The 27156-nt window shown below is 45.7% G+C and overlaps 1 protein-coding gene across 2 annotated transcripts in view; it reads right to left on the reverse strand.

The window, feature by feature from the left end:
• Nucleotides 1-27156, reverse strand: part of adcy8 (adenylate cyclase 8 (brain)) — a 77160-nt gene that overhangs the window by 42352 nt on the left and 7652 nt on the right. For both annotated transcript variants that reach the window (XM_030403669.1, XM_030403670.1), the window contains exons 2-5: nt 9119-9268; nt 5598-5728; nt 4572-4683; nt 2767-2894 (exon numbers count right to left, since the gene is read on the reverse strand). In XM_030403669.1, coding sequence (XP_030259529.1) covers nt 2767-2894; nt 4572-4683; nt 5598-5728; nt 9119-9268 — 521 coding nt within the window. The remainder of the gene's footprint in view (nt 1-2766; nt 2895-4571; nt 4684-5597; nt 5729-9118; nt 9269-27156) is intronic.

Consider the following 27156-nt stretch of genomic DNA (forward strand, 5'->3'; position numbering starts at 1 on the left):
AGTCAATACAAGATCTAATACGTGTAAGTGATGAGCCTCACGGGATCATAACAGAGACTCTGCACACCAGGTCAGTGAAAACACGACGTGTGACGCTTCACCGATCTGCTGTTAACAACCACATCATTCATCTCATCCACGAGGAGCCTCCACACCTCTGCTGCTGCACACCTGCACACATTCACATGGATTTCTTTCACAAAGAGAAGAAAAACTCAGTGTTTTACGTCTGCCAAATTTACACAATAGGACCAGTGATAAATAATCTGTCCTAACTGTCGTCATGTGAAGTTCAGAAAGTTCTCCCCAGATCACAAACTCACAAAACTCTGATATTTCTAAGGGAGTCTGGTGCTGCAAGATCAGACCATTCTTTATCCCGACAGCCTGATACAGATCCCATTTTACTACGATACGATCACCTGTTACCAACCAACCTGTTGGCCTGTCTGAACACATGGTTTTGCAGAATCTCTCCAGTCTTCTGTGGCTCGTGTTGCAGCTTGTCTGAAGCATGACGCATCACATTCAGGATCAGCAGGTATTTACAAAAAATTAATGAAGTTAACAGTGTGAAAGATTAAAAACACGCTGTCTTTGTCCTGTTTTCAGTGGAGTTTGTGTCAGAAAGGATGAGCAAACTACCACATTGTGTTCTTTTTATGTTTGACACAGCGTCACAACTTTTATAGAACTGCAGCTTTATTATAAATTGCGTGTTTGGTGTTCGGACGTCTGATGGATCTGTTGCTCCAAGCAGCTGTTCTGGATTGTTTCATTGTCTGACCGGTAAGACGACACTGACATCGACACGGTCACCATCAATCATGTGACACCGTGCTGAAAACACCTGCAGACACCTTTATATATTCAGCTCTTTTGATTGGCGTTTGAGCACCGAGCTGCACTCTGCAGCACAAAGTGGTCGTCTGTAGGCAGCTCACCATATTGACTTAATAGTATACAGCACAAATCTCACAGCTTATCCGTCGCTAATCCCTCCTTCCCCTCCAAACATCGGTGCCCTCCCCTCCCTCTCAGTCACGCTGACTGTGATGTGACGAGGCCAAAGTGTTGCAGCCACAAAGAAGATAATCAAAATGAAATCGCTCTGAGCTTTAAAAGCACAAACCGCAGCCTCCGCGTGCCTCTTCACAACTCGCTGCAGAGCGACTTTATTTCTGCTTCATACCTCGTTTTTACAGAAGCTGACGATTACACACTCAGTTATGTGTCGCGATTCACGCGCTTATGAAATCTGCAAATCCCTGTTGTGTAATTCCAAAAAAACCGATATCATCACAGAAAATATTTTTCCTCCCGTGTCAGTCATGCACGGATGTGTGATATGGTCGGACCTTGTAATTGCATGTTACTGATGTTCTGTAGAAACACAGCCGGGGGGTTATATTCACAAATGCAAATATTGCAGGGAAGCTTCTCTCAGATCACAGAGCAGGCGAACACAGCGCAGCCACAAACCACATACAAGAAATATAGAGATAAGGGCGCTGCTGTCCGACGCCTCGGGGGGAGAGACGCTTGTTTTCTCTGGAAGATTCCTTTAAAGTGAGAAGGAATCAGCTCAGGTGTGCTGCTGATCTGATCACACGTGTGTGCAGCAAAGATCTGCTGCAGAAGTAAAGTCACACTGTGTGAGCTTTATACATCCACAGAACAAACTCAGGTCAAGTGCAAGTGCTCCAAAACTGTATTCAAAGCTGTGTTAAGCCTCTGAAACAGCAATTTGCATGAAAACTCGACCCTTAACTTACTGCAGTCCATCCTGAACACACTCCAGTGATGGTGGTATGAATAAATCCACACGGCGACATCTTCTTCAGTATCAGCTGTTGTCCTCGACATCCAACAGGAAGTGACAGCTTACATAGAAAGACTCAGCAACAGTACCGTACACTTCCTGTTTGTACTGCAGCAGCAGGAGCACGGGAACATTTTCATCTCTGATTTAGTATTTTTTGTTCTTTTGTTGTAGAGTTCTGATGTGAGCGTGCTCACATTCAAACAAAGCTTCATGATTTGTGTTTTGGTGTTTTCAGGAGTGCTCTGCAGAAGCTGGTCGATGAGCTGATGACCTGCAGCTCACCGGATCATCAGAACCAGCTCAAACACTCTGCTCTTTGCTCCACTAGCTGCCAGGTTACTTCTTCTTCCTTGATGTGGTTCACGGTCTCTCAGCTCTCTGTGACTTCTTCCTCTTGTGTTTCTCTTCGACCTCTCCAGTGACTGAACGACCTTCGAGGTCCAGCTCCGTGTGCCACCAGCCTTCAGTCCACTGTGGATCCTCACCAGAGCCTCAGCTACTAGAGCAATTATAATACATTCCTTTAACCGTCTCCCTGTGTTGGTGTTCGAATTCCGGTCCTACAAACAACCTTCTACAAACCTTACTGCTGAAAACACCAATAAACACACATTTAGTGACTAAGACAAAGTGTGTTAAACTGAGGAGACAACCGTGAGGGAACACAAGAAGACAAAACTCAAACAGTTTGTGGTTTTTATCCCAACTGAGGGGCAGAAAAACTCAAGTTATCAAACCAAAATCAATCAGAACCGGATGTTCTGAAGAACTAACTACACATGTAGCATGTTATGTATCTTGTGCTTCCTTTTGTTGCCTTCCAGTATTTTAATTATCGCACTTTTGATCCTAATCGTTCCATGAAGTACTTAATCTATCCAGCAGTCCTTGTGATATTTCAGACCAGCAGATCATTGGACCTTCATGGAGGGAGTCGGTACCTGATGGTTTTGATCATGCTGAGGCCCATCTCCACGCAGCAGTGGGCGTGGTCCTGTCTGGGCTCAGGTAGTCCGGACACGCAGTAGTAACAGTCTCCCAGGATCTTTATTCGTAGACAGTGGTGCTCCTGAAAAACAACCAATCACATCGGTTTACAGCAGCGAGCACAACAACAAGGAACATTCATTTAATTAACCTCACAACAGCTGAACACGGTGAAGCTCATGTGATCTGAATGAAGAGAAATATAAGCGGGGAATGAAAACAAGAAAATCAATTTCCACACGAGGTCGGTTCTGCACCGACGAGCTGATTGTGAAATTCTGACTGGAAGGAGCGTGACGGCGTGAGAATCTGATACCAGACAAACATTCAGTCCGACAGAGTGAATCTGTTATTCACTCTGTTGTTCTGAATAAAATATTTACTCTGCTGCTCCAGTTTTTCTTCTTCTGGTTTGTCGGGGAGAAAAAAGACACAATCAACCAGATCGGCGGAGCCACATCTGGGTTCACCGTCTGGTTCTGAAGATTTATTCTGCTATCAGACACGGAGAAGGAAGAGAAGTCTTCTATCTGAATCTGATCATGAGCCGTGACGGAGACGAAGACTGAAACTTGAATCGAAGATGTCAGACGGAAGTGAAACCTTCAGCGTCTGCAGCAGCCAGACATTCAAACGTTAACGCACTTTAAAGTGTTTACAGGAGTCGAGGAGTCCGACTGCATGTGAGGAAAACTACTGAAAAGCCTTTTGTGGCTCTGGAGGAAGCTGCATGTAATCTGATAAACTGCAAAACAACGTGTGGAATAAAAAAGGCGACGTCTGATTCTGCTGGATGGATTCTGATGTAAAGACTTCATATTGTTCCTGTCACCTGTAGCGCTGTTCATCCATCCGCACTGTTTAAAGTGTGAGCTGCCAAGTTTGTAAGATATCAGCAGAAGAGATGCTGCCTTCTCTCCAGCATAATGGAAGTGGCGTTCTGCTGACCATGACCCGACCCGTTAGTCCAGATAATCCACAGATCTTGTGGTGAGCAGTGACGTATCACCGTGCAGAAGCAAGCTGCGTCTCCTCCGGACGAGAGGCTTGTGGTCATGACATCACACGATGGAAACACAAATGTCATCGTCATCAGCTGTTTTGTAAAATTAGCTATTTTGACTTCGCTTGGTTAGCTAGCCTCTCGTCCACATGCAGTTACAAGTTTTTGTCTACGCAGTGATACAGAAGAAAATAGTCCCTACATGAACCTGCTCCCAACAAGGTCAGTGGGTCATCCTGAGTATCTGTGTCATGATATCTGGAAGAGGTCGAGGTTCATTATACTGGAGAGACAAAACAAAATCTAGATGATGCACAGCACCGCAGCTAAAAGGACAAATACGTGTTGGACTTTGTGGTGAGCTGTCTCTTTAACAGAACCCTGGCCGGAGCACAGTCGGCTCACTGACAGCTCACGTTCTTGGACTGCTCGTGTTGGTTTTGGAAGACACTGACAAACAAAGAGTGGGCTCAGTCTGTTCCCAACGCTCATCCAACAACAATATGACTAAAGAAACAGCGTATGGTGGAGATGTGAAGCCTTGGCAGGATTATGCAACAGGAGTGGTTGAAGAAGATGATTTCTTTTATTGTTTTAGCCACAAAAAAGTGGAGGCAACTGAAAGCGGCATGAATCTGAGCTGACCACAGGAGACAGCTGTGGAGCCTGAGTGATCTTTTGGTGATGGAAAGTACTTTAAACTGAGCGTTCACCACACACACGTACGTCACGTAGGTGGAAAGCCGAGTCACTTACGTGTGCGAGGCGGTCGAAGCGTGCAAAGAGTTCATTCAACATTCGCACCAGCTCCTGCGCCGACAGCGTCGTGGAGAGGTTGGTGAAGCCTTTAACATCTGCGAAAAGAATGCTGAATAAAATACGGAAATGTCACTTTAATATCCAGGTCATGTTCATTCACACCATCCAAACACGTAGAATAATAAATGCACTTTATGTGATGATATAATCTGCACATTTACAGCCAGAGAAGAAGTTGTCTCTGTTACAGTCTGACAGGAGGATCTACGGAAGAGGATTAGAGCCACATGGGAAATGTTTTTTTTAGTTCTGAGATTAAAGTCAGAATTCTGAGATTAATGTCAGAACTCAAAAATATTTACATGTGCAGAATTCTGACTTTAATCTCAGAATTCTGACTTTAATCTCAGAATTCTGACTTTTTTCTTAGAATTCTGACTTTTTTCTCAGAATTCTGACTTTATTCTCAGAATTCTGACTTTATTCTCAGAATTCTGACTTTTTTCTTAGAATTCTGACTTTTTCTCAGAATTCTGACTTTAATCTCAGAATTCTGACTTTTTTCTCAGAATTCTGACTTTAATCTCAGAATTCTGACTTTATTCTCAGAATTCTGACTTTATTCTCAGAATTCTGACTTTAATCTCAGAATTCTGACTTTATTCTCAGAATTCTGACTTTAATCTCAGAATTCTGACTTTATTCTCAGAATTCTGACTTTTTCTCAGAATTCTGACTTTAATCTCAGAATTCTGACTTTTTTCTCAGACTTCTGAGAATAAAGTCAAAATTCTGACTTTAAAGTCAGAACAAAAAAAAATCATATGTGGCCCTAATCCTCTTCCGTAAGGATCAGCACTGACTGTAGCTCATATTTCATCTTTCCAGACTCACAACACATCCGGCGTCCTCAGAGGCCTTGGAAAGCTCTTCACAAACACGCCTCCACCCCTGACCCCACCCGCCCAACATCCGTTAAGTCACCGCTACATAACTGCATTACAACCAGACGTGTGGCCTCACCTGACATTCTCGTAGCGGTGGATGTAGATTCTGTGAAACTGATGCTGGAGGTGTTCGTCCTCTACATTTGTCATGTCGTTGATCATTTCCAAAACTACAAAACGTGGCAGGACTGATAACACCAGCCGCTCCTGTGGGGGGAGAGAAACATGTCTCACATTAAATCATAAATGACTTGAACAAGAAGTTTTCTAGCTCATCAGTCTAAATGATTTATAGAGATAAATGTGCAAACAGTGTGAGTAATGAAACAAATGATTTGAAACGTGAGCTGCTTTTTGAACACAGTAAGTCTGACAGGGAATAAGAAAACATCCAGATTGAGAGCAAAGAGGAATCCAACGGAGACACAAGTCAAGCTGAGTATTAAGCAGGCGAACACGAGTGGAAATAATCTTGTCCAAACAAATTACATAAAGTTCTGTCTGTAAGAAATGATTTAAAAGATGAGTGTGACTGGGCCAGCCTAAGCTCCTCAACAGGATCCCACAAAGCCTGCAGGCCCACAGAAGCAACACAAACAACCCAGTTTGTCTCGTGGTTTCTCTGTGCTGACGCAGTGCCACTTGGCAAAAGCAGAAACAGATTTGGAGTGGGAGCCACGCAGCGTCCCTCAGTATTTTTCTGGCCTCGGGGATCTGCGCCGGTGCCAAGCAACTGCCTCCTTCAGATACCGAACACAATACGACCATAACTCAAGTTTCCCCGCGCATGAAATTCTGCCGACGCTCAAAAAAAGCCAGCTGGTCTCTGGTGCTCGACACGAGCCGAGCGTCAGGAAGACGGCGCTGATAAACACAGTCCTGAAACGTGATTGGTTGTAAACGAGTCCACAGAGTGACAGGAGGGTGAGAAATCCTCACCTGTCATCAACAGACATCACGCTTCATGTGACTAAATGTGCTGTTTCATAAACCTCCTGTGAACTCAGTGAAGCTGCATGATGCTGTCTGAGAGCCGTGGAGAGCCTCTTCAGACCTCCAGCAAGAAGAGAGGGAGGAGGGAGGGAGGGAGGGAGGGGAGAGGGGAGAGGGTGAGGCAGGGAGGGGTGAGGGGGCGAGAGACACTGACAGGACAGCAGAGAGAGAGAGAGAAGGAGCATCCTGTTTCATTCACTCTTTGCTAAAACAAACACACGTCTCCTTCATTATTGTCACGCTGAATAAATAGAGGATGCTCTGACATCACACACACACACACACACACACACACACACACACACACACCTGTGACTGCACTGATTAAACACACCTCATCGCAGCTTTTACTACCTTTACGTTGGACAGTCGTTAATTGAATAAATAATCAATAATTTGTGGCCATGATTCAGTCTGCTTCTGTGCTGTACACACACTGTGCAGGTGCAGGTGTTGTGCTTCTGAGCGCGCTCAGTGTGCAGCAGGAGAGCAGGTGTCCGTCTGCACTCGGCCCGGCTCAGCTCGGCTCGGCCCGGCTCTGTGCGGCGCTGACCTGCTATCTGCGCTGGAAAGCGGAGCAGCGCGTCCACAAATTAAGGTCTAGACGGACAAATATTTCAGTGGAGCGTTGCTAATACTTGAGCTGCTGCATCGTAACCGAGCGCTCCGGGGGGGTTTGGTGCTGGAGACTCACTGCAAGAAATGTTGATTTTTACAGAGTCGTCCTCTTTTCAGACGGAGAGTCTGAACCTCTGACGAGTTCAGGTTGTTTAGTCTCGCTCGTCTCAGACTGGGATGTTCCCGTGTCGATCAAACCGGAGCTGTGTTCTCTGGAAACTTCTGATTCCTCTAATAATCATATTTAAATGTGTGTTTGAACAGAAGTGATTCATGCAGCCTCTAACAGCCCACTGAGAGGATGAGCTGTCAGGGAAATGTCTTTCACTTCTGGTTTTATTGTATTTTGGAAACATCTAACGTCTCCTGTCAGAATCACTTGTTTCTGTGTTTTGTTTCCATCTGATTACTTTTATTTTTTTTTAAAAAGAAAGTAGACAGGTTTTCTTCCTCACGGATCTCCTGAAATGATCTCACTGCCTCCTCTGCAGCAGTGAGCGTCTTGCTCAGCTGGACATTTCTTGCAGTGTGGACAGTGAGCAGGGCTGTGGTGAGCGTTTGCTCCACTGGACATGGTCTCTGGTTTGGACAGCTGAGAGCCAGCGGACTCAGTGTCACATTAGCTTTGAAAGTCATTAGCGCAGCTTGATTTTAACCGAGAGCTGAAGCCCTCCAGCAGCTCGCTGACAACCTCCATCTTCATATCTTGTGTTTAAGGTTCCTTCGTCCCGTTTTTACTCTCCTTTCTGGCGGGTTTTCACTTTAAAGTCGGCAATGAAAGAGTTTTTAGGTGCGATATCTGCTTCTGCACTGAACCAAACGGGTTTTACTGCAACACAGTAAAGATCAGTTTCTTTAAAGACTATAAAGAATCATAACTGCCCCGAGGATGGTTCTGTTTTATTCCCATTTAGTGCATTTAGACGACGCTCTGAAGAGGAAGCACATTTGAATCTAAAACAAAGGGCTGAAAGAGGCTGAGACACTTTCACAGTACACACAGTCACATTATCCATTCCAATATGAAAATATTGATCAGAGCGGCTTTTAATTCTGCAGCCTTTTGTCTCTCCTTGCAGTGGTTATCCACATCCTGTCCTCGTATCACCCTGACGTGGGTCCATCTTGTGTTGTGGACAGAAACGTGTCTCTGTGTTCCTTCAGCATGTTGACAGAACTACCCGGCTCTGATTGGTTCACATTAAGGCGGTCCGCTCGGGGCGCGGCCGCGCCTCGCTCCATTACAACCATCGCAGAGCTCATCAGAGCCGAACCCTTCCAGGAAACACGACAGCGTAAAAGCTTTCAGTGGCTTCTGAGAGACCGACCGTCCACTCCACTGCGTCAACAACACTCAGTGTGTGTCCCTGTGTGTGTGTGTGTGTGTGTCACTGTGTGTGTGTGTCACTGTGTGTGTGTGTGTCCACTGCACTGATGCACAGTTTGCGTGACAGCGGTGGATCGATGCAGCATCCATGTTATTCTCCTCTCAGCGGGCTCATTAGCCGAGCTGCTAACATTCGGCCCTGTCAGCTGAGATCCATCAATGGCTTTGCTTCTTTTATCAAACTAACTGTGTCCACGCGGAGCTCCTTCACTGAACGACAGGAGGGAACACACACCGTCTACACGTCGTCCTGTAATCAGCTGCTGTGTTTTGAGCTTCGGCGGTGATGCAGATGTTGCTGAGGGGCGTGGACAGGTGACTGTCTGATCTCAGTGCAGGTTAAAGCTCAGTTTGGTGTTGTACGTTATCAGTAACTCATCGTCTCTCACTGAGCACCAGAACTCACCGTCACACAGAATCAAGACGGACTTTGCTTTGTTTTACCTGTCGACTTACACTAGTCGTCTGGACTAGTGGTCAAAGGAGCAGCTGTAGGTACTCTCCCTCCCTGCAGACTTATTGGAAAATCTAACCTAGTTTCTGTCTGGATCGATGTGGTAAGTGATGAGCAGCGTCGCCGCGGCACGTCCTGGACTCACCTGTCTCTGGTTTTCCGTCTCGAGCCGCAGCCGAGCCTCGATGCAGCGCCGCGTCTCCAGAAAGGCCTGGCGCTGAGCCCGGTCCGACAGGTAACTGATGAAGATCCCCGCAGTGTTCATACACATGAACAACACAGCCTGAGCTGCTACCTGAAACACACACACACACACACACACAGGCACACACACTCACACACACACACACACTCACACACACACACACACACACACACACACACAGGGAGTAATTACAGTAACAGACAGGTCTGGACACGTCCTGAGTATCTGCTTCCATAGTGTCTCCAGTAAAAGGTCACTGAGGACAGTTTTTATTGCCGCACACAGAGAGAAACACAGCGAGCCGTACTGTATCTGCAGCCGGCTGATAAGGTCGTCGATCAATAAGTCATGATTACCTGAACCAGGTGATGAGATTTCTGGCTTTTAAAGCGTGTCCTCTGACCCGTAGACACAAGGTTTGATAAGCAGGCTGCATTAAGTGACATGATAAAAGGCCTCAAGGTGACAGAGTCTGTTTTTTACTTTGATTATTTCAGGTTGTGGTTTGATATATTTGTGTGTTTCATGTGTTTTACTCTGAAGTGAACCTGCAGCCGAGTACTGACACAGAAAACCTGCAGGAGGGAGGACTGAGGTGAACGAGGGGTTCAACAGGCGACCAAAACACTGAAGCTAAGAACAAAAAGAAAGCTATAAAATGACCAACATGCTGCTCAAAGACCATCTAGCATCTGTTAGATTCAGGCTGGTTTCAGGTCAGACGGCTGCTTCACCTCTCCACCGCCTCCGTCACTCTGTCCTCAGACACTCAGCCAGTGATAGAAGATGAAAACGTGTTTCAGAGTCAAAGATATCAACATATTTATCCTGAATATATCAGTCCCTCCAGAAAAACACGATTATGCGATCGCATAATTCAATGCATAATCAGCCAAAGTCCGCATATTTATGTGGGGCTGCATTTTTTTAAAATACGCCGCACTTTCGCTGCATAAACCGCCGATTTCCACGCAAAATATTCGGGGCTTGCATGATTTCATAATCCTGCATTTTCGTTGTAAAAACGTCACATACATCTCAGCAGAAAGTTGAAAAATGTTGCGTTTACTTCACACAAGAGCAGCCATTTTCTCCTGTTGCCATGGGAACGCTATGAAGTGACGTAATTACGCGACGTGAACATCATCAAAAAGCTGCAAACCCCGCGATGAAGCCATGATGAAGCCCGCAAATCAGTCTCATCTGCCAACAAAAATCATAATAGTTTCAAAAACCTCACAGTTTTAAGTATATTAGTAGTATGTAAATGTACGGTACAGTAAGAGATGCACTTTGTACATTGGAAGCACTTATTTTAACAGAAGGTCTCTGTTTTGTACAGCTACCTCTGTAAAACAGGAAACACACATTTTATTTTCTTATATTTTATTTATTCATTTTTACAGAAGTTGTAGCATATTCCTTTTGTAAAGCTACAGAACTTGTTTAACTCATCAGTGTTTTGTAAGTTTGAGCCATGTGTTTATCAAGGTCTGAAATAAAATAATAACTTAAATATTCGCAGCACTTTCTGTGATGTAGTGTGCTGCTTATCATAGGAAGTAATAAGAAATGACTCTTTACATTAAGGTAGTAGCCTGGTGAGAAAAGAGTGTTGGGGGAATCACTTTTTTTTCTCTATTACATCAAAAAAAGTCGCAGTTTTTGCAAGTTCCCGCAATTTCATCGCATAAAATTGCATAAATATCCTGCATATTCCGTTGCACTTTTCAAGAAAACGTGCCGCATAATCAAGGATTTTTGCCCGCAACAATCACAAAAAAACTCTGTGTTTTTCTGGAAGGACTGATATTTGGTTGGTGGACAATACGAACCAGCACACTCAGTTCTGTGCACTGTAAACATTCAGCAGCAGCAGAGAGGGTCAGCAGGAGTTTCCAGATGTGCCTCTAACCAGCGATGTTTTCCAGCTCCTCCTGGGGGATCCCGAGGCGTCCCCCGTCCCCCCCCCCCGGACAGATGAGATCTGTAATCCCTCCAGAGAGTTCTGGCTCAACCCCGGGGATTCCTCCACGTTGGACGTGCCCGGAAAAAACAATCAGGCTTCCGACCATTTCAGCGTCGTGATTAAACATTACACCAACCACCAACGTCAGACCAGAACCCAGATCTACGCTGCCCGATCAAAGACAACTGCTGCTGATTCTAAACATGTTATTGACTCTGTAACGTCTCTTCGGTCTCACAGGAATCCACAAAACAAAAATAATCTATCCGGAAGAAGTTTTGAGGCAGACCGAGCTGTTGGGATGACAAACACACTGTGACTCATCTCAGCGTCAGGGTGCTTATAAAACATCCCGTTTTCCAAAAATACATAAATGCCAAAGCGGGTTTATTATTCCGGGATTTAGTATGTCGGCGTGCTCCCTCCACTTTAATTAATCACCTTTTGTTCCGTGTTTGTCTCTCAGGTTCAGTGAAGAAGCGGTCTGTGGAATCTAAACACAGAGATGTGAGTGTTAATGCTCCTTTTACGGCTCGGCCTCCAGTCGTCGGAGGCTCATTAGCGTGAGGCTCGCTGTAACTCAAAGTGATGGTGATTAAATAACTTTAGGCCTGTTTCATTGCTCCCCGTCTACTGAGTCTCTTCCTCGTTCTTTCTTTCTCTTTTTTTTAGGAGGAGAAAGTGTTATTGCTCTCGTACTGGAGGCAGAATCGTGTCACAGCTGATAAAAACCTCACACAGACCGTAAAACCTGCTGCACATCTCAAGAGCACGACGAGGAGATTCTCTGACGGCTCCATCGCTTTGTGGAGAGCGAGTCGAGATTGCCTGATCTGAACCGGTGTCATTGTGCCTACATTACCCATGATCCCACGCAGCCGCTGAGTGACATCACTGGAGGCAATTAACCACCAGATTACACGCAGCATCGAAACTACTCCCCAAAACACACTGTTATACTTAAAATTGGCAGCGTTACCCTTTAATGAAACAGTGGCGGTGGAAGAGAAGGAGGAGGAAGAAGAGAAAGATGAGGAAGAGGAGAAGGAGGGGGAGGAAGAGAAGGAAGAGGAGGAGGAAGAGAAGGAAGAGAAGGAAGATGAGGAGGAGGTTGTTAATGCAGCGGAGGCGGAAAAGTGAAACGCTTCATGTTGGTATAAAGAAGAAAAACCTTTGTGTGTGTTTCAAACTCAAAGCTGAATATATGTAGGAGTATCTAAGCTACACACACACTCACACACACACACACACACACACACACACACACACACACACACACACACACACACACACACTCTCCCCTGAGGCTCGTCACTGTATCTCACAGCGCTGAGGAGCCTCGCGGTGCATTACGCTGTGTTATTGTGTCTCGCGGTGAATCTCTCCCAGGACGCCATCAGCACTGATTCAATTTCTAAGTCGAGCTCCCTGCGGGCACCTCGGCTCCGCCTCCCAACAGAGACCGAAAAAATTAAAACCCCATCATCGGCCGCGGCAGCTGCGGTAGCCGCGGCGGCGTCCATGTTGTTTTGGAAAAAGAGTAGCGCCGGCTCGTTACAAAGGGCTTCGGCGTGGAGACGGCTGGTGCGCTCATTAAAGCAAAATGCCAGTGATGTGGATGTTTTTAACAAGGTCTCATTAAGAGCGGCGGGCCGGGAGGACGCACGGCTTACAAACAGCGACATGGAAAATAACGAGGCAGGGTTAATAATAGTCATAACTATCATAATGTTTTCAGTTTGAGTCAGGGCTGAGGAGTGGCGTGCAGCGTGACAGCGTGACAGAGACACAGACGCAGTCGTAGCCAGCCACAAATCTGTTGTCAAGATTTCACAACGTATGAAGAGATAAGAGCTGAAACATACCGACATCTCAGTATGAATAAAACCTGGAAGACAAGAAAGAATACAAGAGTTTTATAATAACATGTGATCAATTAACAACCGTTTGCAACGACCCAATCAACAATGACGATGACCTGTGTGTCATTTACGTCTCTTTAGGTTTGATTTTCGGTTTTATTCTGCAGCAACACTGAGAAAAAATCACCTGGTTACGATTAGAAAAACATCATATTTTGTCTTAAAATACCAACAAACAACTCAAACCGTCCTGATGACTTGTTGTTGGTCACGCGCGATGTTAACGTGTTTTTACTGTATTTTCACGTCTTCATCTCTCCGGCACTGTAACATGTTGTTCTCTTTTCTTTACTATAACAATTAAATCCACTGTGATCCTTTACTTGCACTTGAACGACAACCTCGCGTTCAGAGCTGCAGCGATTCATCGTCTGATTGATTTGTCTTTGTTTATTTTGATTGGTGATGAATCGTTCCAGTGAACATCCCACAGAAATGCACAAATATCGTTCAGCCTCTCAAATGTAGATCGTCTCTGTTTTATATCTTATTAAACTGAGAATTTTTTGGAGTGACGAAACAAAACAATTCAAGACGTCGCTCAGACTCTGAGTATTGTGTATTAGTCCTGGATGTTGTCAGCAGACGATGGAAGCGCGAGCGTATCTGTGAGGATACGATAATAAATCGAGCTCGCAGCCGACGAGACGGATGTTCAGACGAATGTTTCCTCCTGTGACGTCACGAGGTCACAGGAGGATGAACGGAGGTTGAGACGAGCGTGAGAACTTCACATCAGCAGGAGAACGAGCGAGTGTCACACTTTAATACAACAAAATTATTCAGACAGAGCGGGCAGACTGCCAGACACCCACCCAGCATCAATATTTCAGAGCTATCGGTTACCTTCCTGCACGATGTGTGGACTCATGTAACACTCGCAGAGGAGACTTTACACAATATGTACCGCAGACGATGGAGTCGGCGGTCTGAAGGCTGCCGGGCCGCTTCAGCTGAACCTGCTCTCGGTGTCTGATGACAGCTGTATGAAAACATGTTAGAGGAGCAGCTGGCGAGGAGCAGCACAGCTGAAGCTTCCCCGCTGCCAGCGCTGGTCTCTGCTGAAAACACGCCGCTGCCAAGTGAAGGGATTTATCCCGTGGCTCCGAGGAGAAGACGAGGACGGCGAGTGATTAACTCGGCTTCACACGCTCGAATATCTGCCGACGACTGGATGAAGATATTCCACAGTGGACGCAGGCCGTCCAAAGATATTATACTTTAAATTTAACATGACACAGACGGCCTCGGTTAATAATTCATAACCGAGTGCAATATCCCTGTGATGTTTGCACACAGACTGTGAAAAACAAAGTGTGTTTTCTCTCTGCAGACAGACTGTCAGCGTTCAGCTCGCTCGCTCTCTCTCAACTTCATCCAAACATCATAAATCTCCTTTATAACCTGGACCGGACCGGCTGCACACTGACACTCTGCCAATACAAGCTTTACACAGCATTAGCTTTCAGTAATTAACAGAGTCTAACGTTTTTTTTTCTTCCAAGTCAAACTACAGAACCACCAGCGGGTCCAATCCGTCTTTTTAAATGAGCAGGAAACAATGAAACGGTCAGAACAGTCGACGGTGTGACAGCGTTCAAATACCAGCAGCTTTTACATTTATTACATTTCTCAGGTGGAAAAAAGTCTATAGAGCTGCTGCAACACATACAGTCAGTGTTGTTCATTAAAGGGATATTCCGGTGTAAATTTAATCCATGGTCTAAATCACCATGAAACTGTGTTAGACTCCCTCTCCAGAGATCAAGTTAGCAGACCGCTAATTTACGGAGTTTTATCAACCTCAGAAACGACCGCACGACAACAATACACTGCAGTAAATGGATCCAAATATAAACCGCCACCGAAAAAGCCACAAATAATGCTCAGAACAGCACCAAACTTCAGCAACAGTACAAATAGGGTCTCAACACATAGTCCGGGGCATCTAACCTCCGCTAGCTTAGCTGGATTTCTATTGTGAAGCTAAAAACAGAGTTCAACTCTCCTCCATCAGCCTCCGGGTCGGGGAAGTCCCGACGCGACGATTACCGAGTGCGGTTAGAAATGCTCAATTCCGTTCTTTTCCCTGTCCGCTCTCGATAATAACTGTTATAAACTGGCAGGTAAGACACATATGAACTTTGATTGCTTTTCCATGGAGTCATAATCATACATTTTCATCCATGAGCCGCGGAACTCTACTGCACTCGGTAATCGACTCGTCAGGACTTCCCGTCAACAGGAAGCTGCTGCAGAAGAGTGGTAAATTTAGTCAGCTTTTCAGTAGAAATCCAGCTAAGCTAGCGGAGGTTAGATGCCCCGGACTATGTGCTGAGACCCTATTTGTACTGTTGCTGAAGTTTGGTGCTGTTCTGAGCATTATTTGTGGCTTTTTGGTGGCGGTTTATATTTGGATCCATTTACTGCAGTGTATTGTTGTCGTGCGGTCGTTTCTGAGGTTGATAAAACTCCGTAAATTAGCGGTCTGCTAACTTGATCTCTCGAGAGGGAGTCTAACACAGTTTCACAGTGATTTAGAACATGGATTAAACTTACACCGGAATATCCCTTTAATGTGGGCATGAAGAGAAGCAGACTGACACTGCAGAGCTCTGTAAGAACCATGTGGGTCACGACTGAAGCCGGGTTAGTGAGATTGCAGAAACCAGCAACAGCGAGTTGAATCACTCCTCTGAAACCTGACACACCGGCACCGCCTGACCCGACGCTCTCGCCGGGCCGGCAGGGAGATGTGTAATTAATCCACAGTCACACAAAAACAGATAACTAGCTGTCACAAGCGTACCTCAGATGTAAATGCCGCTCCTGTGCGACCAGCTCGCTAATTGCTTGAGCAATTATAACCACGTCGAAGTCTCGTTGGAAGACTCTGTTCATCAGTGGAGTGTGCAGAGGTCGGCAGGTGTGTATCAGACGGGATGAGATGATTGGACGGGTTGATTAGAGGTCTGCATCCGCCACAGGACATCAGAGAAAACACTGCTGAGACTGTGGACTGTGAACGTCAGTGTTTTAAGTGGTCCTTGTAATGTTTTGAACACCTCAGCTTGGCGGGAACACATCGATCCTGACAGGATTCATCCAACATTTCGTCCACATGACGATAAACGCTGTCGGCTCTCCCTCGACTGTCCCACTTCAGACTGTCTGTCCTCCCTCCTGCGACACAGATCTGATATTTTCATTCAAGCGCTCCCGACTTTTCAGTTCCACTTTGGACCACACCGATCTCCGCTCCAAATGTGATTCCCGTGGCATGCGACCCATATATGCAACTCGTTGCCATGACAATGTCTGATGTCACTCTGCAGAGACGATTGTCAGCGACAGTTTTGGAGCTCTCGTCTCGGGACGGGGAACGCGGTTCGACTGGTGTTTGGAGGGAGGGAGGGGGAAGTCAAGACACATGACCATCAGGAGACGCCTCTGACCCGTCCAGAGTTTCAGTGTTTCAACCAGCTGTAGAAGTGTTTGTAAATGCTGCAGGCGCATCTTTCATGACCACAATCACAGACAAACAGTCGATTGTGCTGAGGTTCTTGTTATTTCATGCACAAACAGCCACATGTCATTTTCCTCCCTCAGGAGTTACATGAAGCTACAGAAGCAGTCGGACGCTGAAATGTAGGTCGGAATATTTATTTAAAGAAGCGAGAAATTCCTGCTCTTGTCCAACATCTTTGAAATCTGCATTAAAACTTGTCGAAGCTTTAAAAGTTAAGATACCCTGAACTGAACGTATTCTCTCATCAGCAGAAACTGGAACCTCTTCCTGTTTCGTGCAAAAACAATTCCCATCCTGTGCTCCACAGAATGTAAAGCACAGTGAACAGACAGCGAAATAACGGCCGTGTTCGTCTGCAGTGACAGCGTGATGATGATGCAGTATGAAGACATCAGCGGTGTAACAGGCTGATTCCACACATCAGAGACACTTCCAGTCTGGAGACAGCTCCTCTCACCACCACAATCTCAGCCAGGCTGTTTTCTCGGGCTGAACGTGTAAATTGGAACAACGTCTGCAGGAGGATGTGTGTGTGTGTGTGTGTGTGTGTGGGTGTGTGTGTGTGTGTGTGTGTGTGTGTGTGTGTTTTACAGCAGCTCATTTCAAACAAGCAGCCATGAAAACTGAGACGTTCACCAATATGTTCAGAAGCAGCCCGATGACGAAGCTGTGGATCCACTCTGCGTACGATCCGGGTCACTGCGTGTGCTGCAGACGAGGAATTCTTACTTTAATGGACCCGATCACAAGGTTTGTTTACAATAACTCATCTGACGTGCAATTAACCCGTCAGCTCAGGAGACGCAGCGTGCAGCGTGCAGCGGGCAGCGGGCAGCGTGCAGCGTGCAGCGGGCAGCGTGCAGCGTGCAGCGTGCCAGGCTTTGTACGAGATAGCCGTCTGCTGACCTCACACGACCCCGAGATGTGCGGCTGTGGTCCATGTGATGTCCAGATCATGAATAAACCCTGCAGCTCCAGAACTACAGCTGGCACCGTCCCTGCTGATGTTCACGCTGCTGGTCCACGCTAATGTCGTGATGTTGATCCTGCTAAACTACGCACCGCGTGACTACTGACCTCACCAGCTCCGGCTGAATATGACAACACAATGAAACACCTTTGCAGATTTCCCCCAGCTCAAATCTACAGCCAGTTCTCTACCAGTGATTCAATCAATTGGTCATCAATAATTCCACACGCTGTCTGTGCTTTAAGTGAATCAGTAACAGAGAGCTCCCAGCTGTGGTTTCATAACGGCGACCTCTGACCTCAAACCTTCTCTACATCCAATTGAAGACGCACCATCCGTGCACTTCCCCCCGTCGCGGCCGGCGGCGAAGCTTCTGCTGACATTTCCCCGCAGCTCGGCCTGCAGCTCAGCGGCGTGCTCGTCTCTTTAATGTCACCTTCTGGACGTAACGTCTTGTTTCCTCCTGGCGGCGAGCAGCAGCAGCAGCAGCAGGAGAGGAGGCAGAGAGAGGCTTTGTGCTGAGCTCCATCAGCTCTGTGTGGCTGTGAACAGGCTGAATGTGATGCTGGCTGATATCTGAAGGTTTCACACTTTATTTACATTCTTGGACGTCTGATTCACTGATACGACTGATGAGATCCTCGTACATGAGCCGCTTTCACTCTTTAGATCGAGGACATCTCGGCTTTTATACAAAATCTCACTCGTCAGTCGTCAGTTTGATTTTGTTGTTGTGACTGGAGAAGAATTCAACGCAGCTAAATGAAGAGAGAGTCCTCAGAACATCATTCTGAGAGAGTGCAACCCCACAATTTACATATAACAGAGATATTATATTATTTTGATTAGCTACTAATTAGTTTGCATGATTCTTTCAGGACAAAGTCCAAATTCTCTGATTCCAGCTCCTCCAATGTGATTTGATTTAAGGTGTTTTTCCTCCTCGATGACAGAGAACTGAACATTTAACGTTTCAGGATTTTGGTGGAACATTTTAGAACAAATCCATTCATCATTTTTCATTTATTCACACTTTGGGTCAAACTGTTTCCTGTGTGGATATAAATCACTTTTCTAAAGACTAAAGCTGGAAAATAAAGGTGCTGACATTAAAACTGATAACTTGATGGCGGTGGCTGTTAGCTGACTCTGTTTCACCGACAAATATCCAGAAATTAGCCCAGATTTAATGTCTGCGTGCACCAGCTGTGCTGGGCAGGAGATTCATTTATATTTATAACTTAGTCTCAGTAAAAAGTGTTGGTGCGTTCACCTCACGGCAGATAGAGAGACCTTTGTTTTAATATCTGACCAGAACAAAACATGACCCGACTGCTTCAGAACACTCTGGAGTCCAGTGAAGAAAGATGACAGTTCATTAGTGTTTCAGAGGCGCTGAGTCAACAGTTATTCTCACAATTAATCATTTAATCAATAAAATGATCAGTTTTCCAGAGAACAAAGTGAACAAACATCTATATTTACTGTCACAAATGACAAAGAAAAGCAGCAAAGACAAAGTGATCACATAAAATCTGAGAGGAATTTAGAGATCTCTTTAAGTTTTTACTTTCTGCCAAAGATCATCGTCACCGTGTAAACGATCAGCACATAATCTGAGCGCACTCAGAGACACTTTTTAAAAGCAGCAGGACTTCTGTCAGAGTCACGGCGTGTTTGTTCTCGGAGGCGAGCTGATGTTATTCCTCCGATCTGTCCGGTGACGGATCCCTGAGGGAGGGAGCAGCGCGAGCACAACAGCCTGCGGCGGCGGAGAGACGGGCTGAGATACTGAAGCTGCTGAAGACCCGTCATCCCCGGAGACACACACACACACACACATCACACACACACACATCACACACACACACATCACACACACACACATCACACACACACACATCACACACACACATACACACACACGACAAACAGCTACCCGCCTGGAGAACATGTGCTGTTCGGTCCAGTTTGTCCTGAGACGGCTCGAGGAGTTCTGACTGCAGCAGAGAGCGATATGAAGTCTGCAGGTTTTGGAGCTGTTCAGCCTCGTTTAGATGATTGTTTTGGTTTTGGTGGAGCGTTCAGCAGGTGAAGAGGTATACACTCGTTACACACAACTCCAACGAGTCACACAAACCTGCAGATATATCTAAATGTCTACAATCAAAGCTGATCTGTTATATTTTCCTTTAAGAATACTAAAATCCAACATTACACATCCATTAAAGAGCGGTTCATGATAATCCATCCCAACCAGCTCGTCTTCCTGCCTGGTTATGAAACATTTGGCTGTCACGATGTCCGTGTTTGTACTAAAACACTCTAAAAGCTAATGGTTTTCCTGCCGCCAGACTCTCGTCAGACGTGACAGATAGTCGTTGTTGTGTAATGTCGGGGTGTCAACCTGCACTCAGCGCCGAGCCGGGCCAGAGTCACGCTGCTCTGTCTGGATTCAGCGATCCTACAGGAAGCTGCCACTTGATCCAGTTTATTGCAAATGTATAGAAATAATGTCAGGATAATAATTTAATGCAGACGGTCCCTCATGTTTTAATGGACCGATATTAGCAAACACAATAAAAAGAAGACGCTGACACACCATAAAGTCCTCGTGGTCAAACATTCCCACTGCGCTGGTCGAATGCAGACGGAGTTCGTTCATTTTCCCGAGTACCTGCTGTTTTTCCACATTTCAAACAGATAACAGTAATCCAAAAGTAATCTCATTTAAATGCTGACCCCCGGAGGAGAGCGGTGAACGCTGCTGGCTGGCGTCCGCTGCTATGAATAGATTACAGCTGGGAGGTAATCCCGTCTGAAATCATCCTCAATGTGAAGAGTAAGCCGTAAATCACCCGCACTTTAAGCTTAAAGCCTCACTCAATATGTCCTCAGACTCAAACAGGACAAATGTTGTTGCGTATCAAACGCGCTTTAATCTGGTCGATGCGGTCCAGACGAGGACGTCCAGCGACCAGCACCTGGAAAACGATGCTCACGGAGAAACATCCTGTTTTCAGATCATCGCTCTCCTCGACCTCCCTGAGATCATCGCTCTCACACGCTACGTCCTGTCATACTTTCAAAATAAAAGCCCCTCAACTGCTTGCAGAGGTTTAGGAATAAAATCCAGGTTAACTACTTCCTTCAAACAGAGGAGGGAGTAAGAGGAGAGGAGGAAGACAACGATAACAAGAAAGAAGAAGAAGAAAGAGAAGAAAGAAAAGAAGGTAATGAAGAGGAAAGAAGGAAGACAAGGAGGATAAAGACAGATGGAAGAAGAAGAAGAAAACAGAGGGAAGTAAGAGGAGGAGGAAGACAATGACAACAAGGAAGAAGAAGAAGAAGAAGAAAGAAAAGAAGGTGATGAAGAGGAAAGAAGGAAGACGAGGAGCATGATGACAAATGCAAGAAGACAGAAAAGACGACAGAAGGAAGAGGAAGAAGAAAACAGAGGGAAGTAAGAGAAGGAGGAAGGCAACGACAACAAGGAAGAAGAAGAAGAAGAAGAAGAAGAAGGAAACTAAGGTGATGAAGAGGAAAGAAGGAAGATGAGGAGGATGAAGACAGATGGAAGAAGAAGAAAACAGAGGGAAGTAAGAGGGGGAGGAAGACAACGACAACAAGGAAGAAGAAGAAGAAAGAAAAAAAGGTGAAGAAGAGGAGGATGAAGACTGAACAGAAGAAGAAGATGAAAACAGAAGGGAGAAGAAGAAGAAGAAGAGGGAAGAAGACAAATAACCCGTCACGTCATGCTGCTCCCACCAACATGTCGGTGAGCTCAGTGAACTCCACAGTCACCAGAACTCCGTCCAACAGAACTCCTTCAGGACGAGTTGGACCGGGAGATTCTGAAGGCGGCGCTGACAAATCTGCAGGTCAACACCACAGACACTGTGACACCACGACTGCAGGCAACAGACAGATGATCTATCTGAGCGCATCAACAATGGTTGTTTTACAGTGAAGACGGATGACTCTCTGCAGCCATGATCCCCATCAGGTGTCACCCTCAGTCAGCTGTTCGTGTTTTCTGCTCATTATTCTGTTTGTTGGGTGTTGGACCTCTGGAGACCTGATGGCAGAGGCCTCAGGGTCAGACGGCTCATCACTCTGTCCATTAAGACGGAGCTGCTGAGGCCTTTGACCTCCTGACTCGACCTCAGGACAAATAAAGCTGCTCCTGATTAATGAAGCAGCAGGACGGAGACGACAACAACACAGAGGAGCAGAAGACAATCAGACGACAGTTCTGCACTCAGAGAGTTCTTTAATGTCATGTTAAGATCCTGTTAATACGATTTAAATCTCTCCACAGTGTCTCATCTTTCATTCTCTACACAAAACCTCTTCAGATTAGTCCAGTCTCAGAGCTGCGATCTGTCTCAGTCTGGTTTTGTGCAACCAGCAGCCAGAAACCTGAAGATATTCTGTTTATTATCATATCAGATAAAGAAAAGCAGCAAATCCTCAAAACACAGAAGATGAAATCAATATAATCATTGATTACAGCAGCAGAAACAAGACGCACGTACAGTTAATATTTCATTATATCTTTCACAACACTGTGAGACGGAGCAGCTCTGACTTCATGTCTTTCACGCTCCACACAGACTCATTAGCGTCTTTCTACCTGGTTTTATTTGTTCTGAATCAAATCCTCGATCAGAATCTTTTGACCGCTCAGCAGAAATGAGTCATGAGGATCCTGACGAGGCACATTTATACCGACGTGACGCAGCCGGAGTCTAAAAAAACAAAAAAGGACTTTGTGGAGTTTATGGCCAAGAGTTCACGTCAGAGCATTCAGCCTTCTTATATTTACCAGCAGCACTACAATAACCAGTAATAAGGTTCTGTCAGCAGTTCAGTAGCCGGGACACAAAGCGAGGCTTTCATTAAGATGAATGTCTGGCTGCCCGACGATAATGGAGGACGAGGAGGAGGAGGAGGAGGAGGAGGAGGAGGAGGAGGAGGAGGGAGGGGGAGTGTTGAGTCAGCGTTTGGCAAGAAAAAACGAAATGACTTGCAGGTAACTTTGGAGGTCGATCTGCTGAACGCACCAGATCCAAACTGACACATTTCAGACAATGTGGACTTGGAGACATGACGTTTCAATGGAAGCAACAAAAGAAAATAGCTTCCACATTCCCTGAAGGCAGCGGCAGGATTGATTGTGCTGTAAAACTACACAAGATTTCATTCATCAGGTCAGGACACTCTCCTGGAACTGAAAACTCCTCAAAACGTTTAAGAGCCCGAGGCGGACAGCGGCGAGAGGAGGAAATGAACCACTACCAGAAGTCTTTTATTATCGTCTGTAATCCTCCCAGACACACGGTTTCATCTGCTCTCACCGAGGACGAGGCCGGAGGAATAAACACGGTGACAAACGGCGGCCGAGGCCAAAAATCCTCTCAGAGCGGCGGCACCGAGCCAGACGCTGAATCAAGCCCGTCACTGTTTGTGCTTTTTAACAAACCTGAAGGACCGAAACATTAACCTCACTCTCTGTAACTGCTTCGTCCATATCATCCCCTGTACCATCATAAAACTCAGAGATAGATATTCATTTGCAGAACTGTGAGTCGGGAGGGGGATACCAAAGTAATCCGGATACAACATCTGGGAACATCATGGGCGTCTGTAACATCTTTCTATCCATCTATCACCTGCAGGAAGAAGAACAGCAGGAGAGATCCCCCGTTTCAGGAGACGTCGCTCACCTGATAATTACAGGAAATAAAATTGCCGTTGCTACAATAGCAGTCATGATAATGTATATTTCCACAGCGGAGACGACATTATGCTCAACAGAAATACTGGTTTTACCTCTCCACGCTCTGCAAACCACAGATATGCTCACATACTAATCATCTGCGTTTGGAGGAAGCTTTTACGACAGCGCCAAATGTTCAAAACGCACTTTTAACCATTCGGAAGCATCAATCATGTTCGGGTGGTTAAACTCTGATAGCCTGCTGCTTTCTAAACGGATGAGTCCTATTTATGCCCTGATTATGGGGTTGCATTCATGACAGAAGAAGGAGAATGGAGGACGGTAAAAAGCTTTTTCACGTCTGCTGCAATTTTTGGGAAATGCCTCAGAGGTCACGGCGCACAAATGTGGCTGGAAAACTCTCCATTAAAAGCTCAAAAAGCCGGCGCTGATGGCCCTGATCCTTCATTAAATATTAAGAGGGGCTGAGTGCAGTGTCTGGTAACAGCAAGATTGTCCAAGATCAATCGCACGAAACCGGCGAGATAACGGCTGAAGAGGAGAAGGGTGAGAAAGAGGTTGTGGGTGGAGGGAGGAGGGGAGTCGGACTCCTTCTTCGCCTCCCCCGTCCCGTCTCCCTCCTCCCTCAGACTGACTCCTCATCAGGCTGAGTCAGTGTGAAGACGCTCGGCTGCCATCTGAATGACAACCGGACTTTAAGGTCACGACGACTTCAGATTAGAAAGTGGGTCAGGATCAACATGGCTGCCTTTCAGTGTTGTAGTGTTCACAAAATCTGCCTGGTAACAAGTGATCACAGGCTGAAGGCAACAGTCCAACAAGGACCTGAACAGTTCCAGTCCTGTTTTCTGTGTTTTGTTTTCCTCCAATCAAACTAAATAAATCTTTCAGTCTTTAGCATGTATCTCAGTTAGCAGAGGAGCTAAATGGCCTTATAAGACAGAGGACAAACTACAGAGGTGATTTACAGCGGCGGAGGGCAGAGAGAGTCGGACGCCATCGGCATGTAGAGTCTGAATATTTTCACGTTACTGCGAACTGAGGATTTATTTGGGTCGAACCAGAAATGACAGTCGAGACAAACCAGCACCGTTTGCAGCGAGTTTTAATGACCTGGTTTTTATGAGTCATCGACGCTTTCAGCTCGTCTGAATGACAAATACAGAAACAAGATGGTGAAAAACAATGTAGAGCACTATAAAATCTGTTTTATTTTTTCACAAATTCAGTTTTTTCCGTTATAATTTTTGGGAATCCAGGTTTTTTTTTACCTTCTACTCTTATTTTACCAGCTTTTCTTTATTGTAAATGACTCAAATGTGCACAAATTAAATAGAAATTACCTTAAATTTATTGAGGTGACAACACATTTCCTCAGTACTGTAACCGTACAGTACATCAAAGTGCATCAAAAACATTTTGACTTCATCATGTCTTCATACAGTAGAATATTTTGTGTTTTTATGGGTTTCATTTGGGTTTCAATTTGAATAAAAACATGGGCAGCGCTCAGGCAGGTCCAGTAAATGTTTGCATACTGTGGAGGGGCGGCGACTCGTTGTGCCACCCAGATTTGCTTCCCTCTGTGCAGTTTTCCTCAGACAAACGTTCCTAATAATGTCTTTTTTTTTTACATGTTGTGAGTTTACTGTGTCGCTGTTGGTCTCAGACTTTCACCTCGAGGTACAAAGTGGTGTCAGGAGACAGAACGGGCCGGGGCTAGCGGGTTAGCATGCTAACAGTTTCATTTGGAATTTTTAAAATGTTTTTAACAAAGGTTCTGGCATTTTCTTACAGAGGATCAGTGGCATGCACAGACTTTTTGAAGGGCAGGGGCGAAAATAAGGGCACTTTAGCACACGTTTTGGCTCCCAAGAGGGCACTTTAGCGCGCATTTTTGCCACCAAAGAGGACACTTTAGCATGTGTTTTTGCAACCCAAGAGGACAGTTTATCATGTTTTAACCAGCCAAGGGGGCAGTTAAGTGTGTTTTGCCAACCAAGAGGGCACTTTAGCGCGCATTTTTGCCACCAAAGAGGGCACTTTAGCATGTGTTTTTGCAACCCAAGAGGACAGTTTATCATGTTTTAACCAGCCAAGGGGGCAGTTAAGTGTGTTTTGCCAACCAAGAGGGCACTTTAGAGTGCATTTTGGCTCCCAAGAGGGCATTTTAGCATGCGTTTTTCAACAATTGGGCCACGAGGGGGGGCGACCGCTCCCCCTGCCCCCCCTTGTGCACACCACTGCAGAGGATAGCACATGTCAATCACATGGTTGTGAGCCTGTATGATATGAAGCCTACAGACAATTAGAATGCTCTTTTTTAAGGTTTAATCAGGATAATCAAACACATCCAAGAGAACAGAACTGGGCTTCATAAATAGATTTAGTTGAATTGTAGATATTAAAATGTTCTACATTTTTCTCAGCACTTTGAGCACTTCCTGTCCAGGATCATGATACGATTGAATACTGTAGAAAAGTCTGAAATGAAGCTCAGCGTGAGACTGTTTGTTAGTTTTGTCTGATTGTCTGATCAGCCACAACGGATCCATTCAGGAGAGAAACGTGGTTACGAGCGAGGAAACTCCATGTGACCTTTGGTTGGAGGCGGGATGTAAACGCACTCAGCTGTTTCAGTCACATGCCTCGTTGCATGAGCACTAACGGCAGCAGAGGTCATATTAAGTGTTTGAACAAGTGATTAATGATGACAGTTTCCTGGTGTGGATCAGATCAGCTGGACGGAGGCCAGAGGAAACCTTCCCATGAGCCAGCCAGCACACGGAAACATACAATTACTGCGTGTGAATGAAACCTGTGATTTATTTACACATGCAGACGCAGCTGTGAATCAGAAATATGATTTTTTGTTCACACGATGCTGATTAAGCCTCCGACCGCCAGATAAATCAACTTGTATTTTCAGTTTTTAGAGTTTTACGTCAATTAGTGACAGAGTAGGAGGCAGAAAATTAGGAATATGGCGGAGCTTGTGCTGGAAAAAAACCCAAAAAGCAAGAAATGTTTCTGATGGTCCAGAAGAAGTCGGCTACATTCCTTATTGGAGGCACCACTGACGGCTCTGATCACCTCTGGATTTGTAAAGACCAGCAGATCTTTCATGGCCTGAAAATGATCATATACATTTTCTTTTTCTTCCCGGTGAGTTTTTGCAGGTTTGGGCTCAGCACGTTCAGAACCAGCCTCAGAACAATAAACAACACAAGAGAGAAATTCAGTATTTCTTAAGAGGTTCGGTTTTTCAGATCTGTCCTTGAGTGAACCCTCTTCACAAACAAATCGATAAAGGATCTCTGACAAAAAAGAAAATGTACCAGTCAGCCGATCGTGTTCAAACACACACAGAGTGCGTGGGAGTCCCGCTGCAGGCTAATGCTAAGCTAGCTGTGTTTTTTGTTTGTTTCAGTCGTGCAGAAGAAGAAGAGAGGAGAAAAAACTGGCAGAATCTCGATACAGAATAGAAATGGTGACAGATTGGTGATGATCCGTTCTTTCTGACGTGAACGCCTGGATTGTAGAGTCTAAATGGAAGCACGCGGACGAAGCCGACGTCTCCGCACACGAGCAACAATGGTTTGATTGTGATCCTTTTGAACATTGAGACACACAAAGCGTATATCCAGGCTGTGCTACAGGCGAGGGATTGAACCTGCGCGCCTGCATTCTGCTCATGATGTACACATTTGGTCTTTTAATAGCTTCCTTCCTCCTCTATCTCCTCGCTGCAGCCGGCGCTCCAGGTAAGCCGAGTTTGACCTTGAAAGAGGAAACAGCGGTGAGCCTGAAGAACGGCTGATCGGCGAGCGTGAAGCTCCTGCTGT

This window comes from Sparus aurata, chromosome 21 (genome assembly GCF_900880675.1).
Source record: "Sparus aurata chromosome 21, fSpaAur1.1, whole genome shotgun sequence".
Lineage (NCBI taxonomy): Eukaryota > Metazoa > Chordata > Actinopteri > Spariformes > Sparidae > Sparus > Sparus aurata.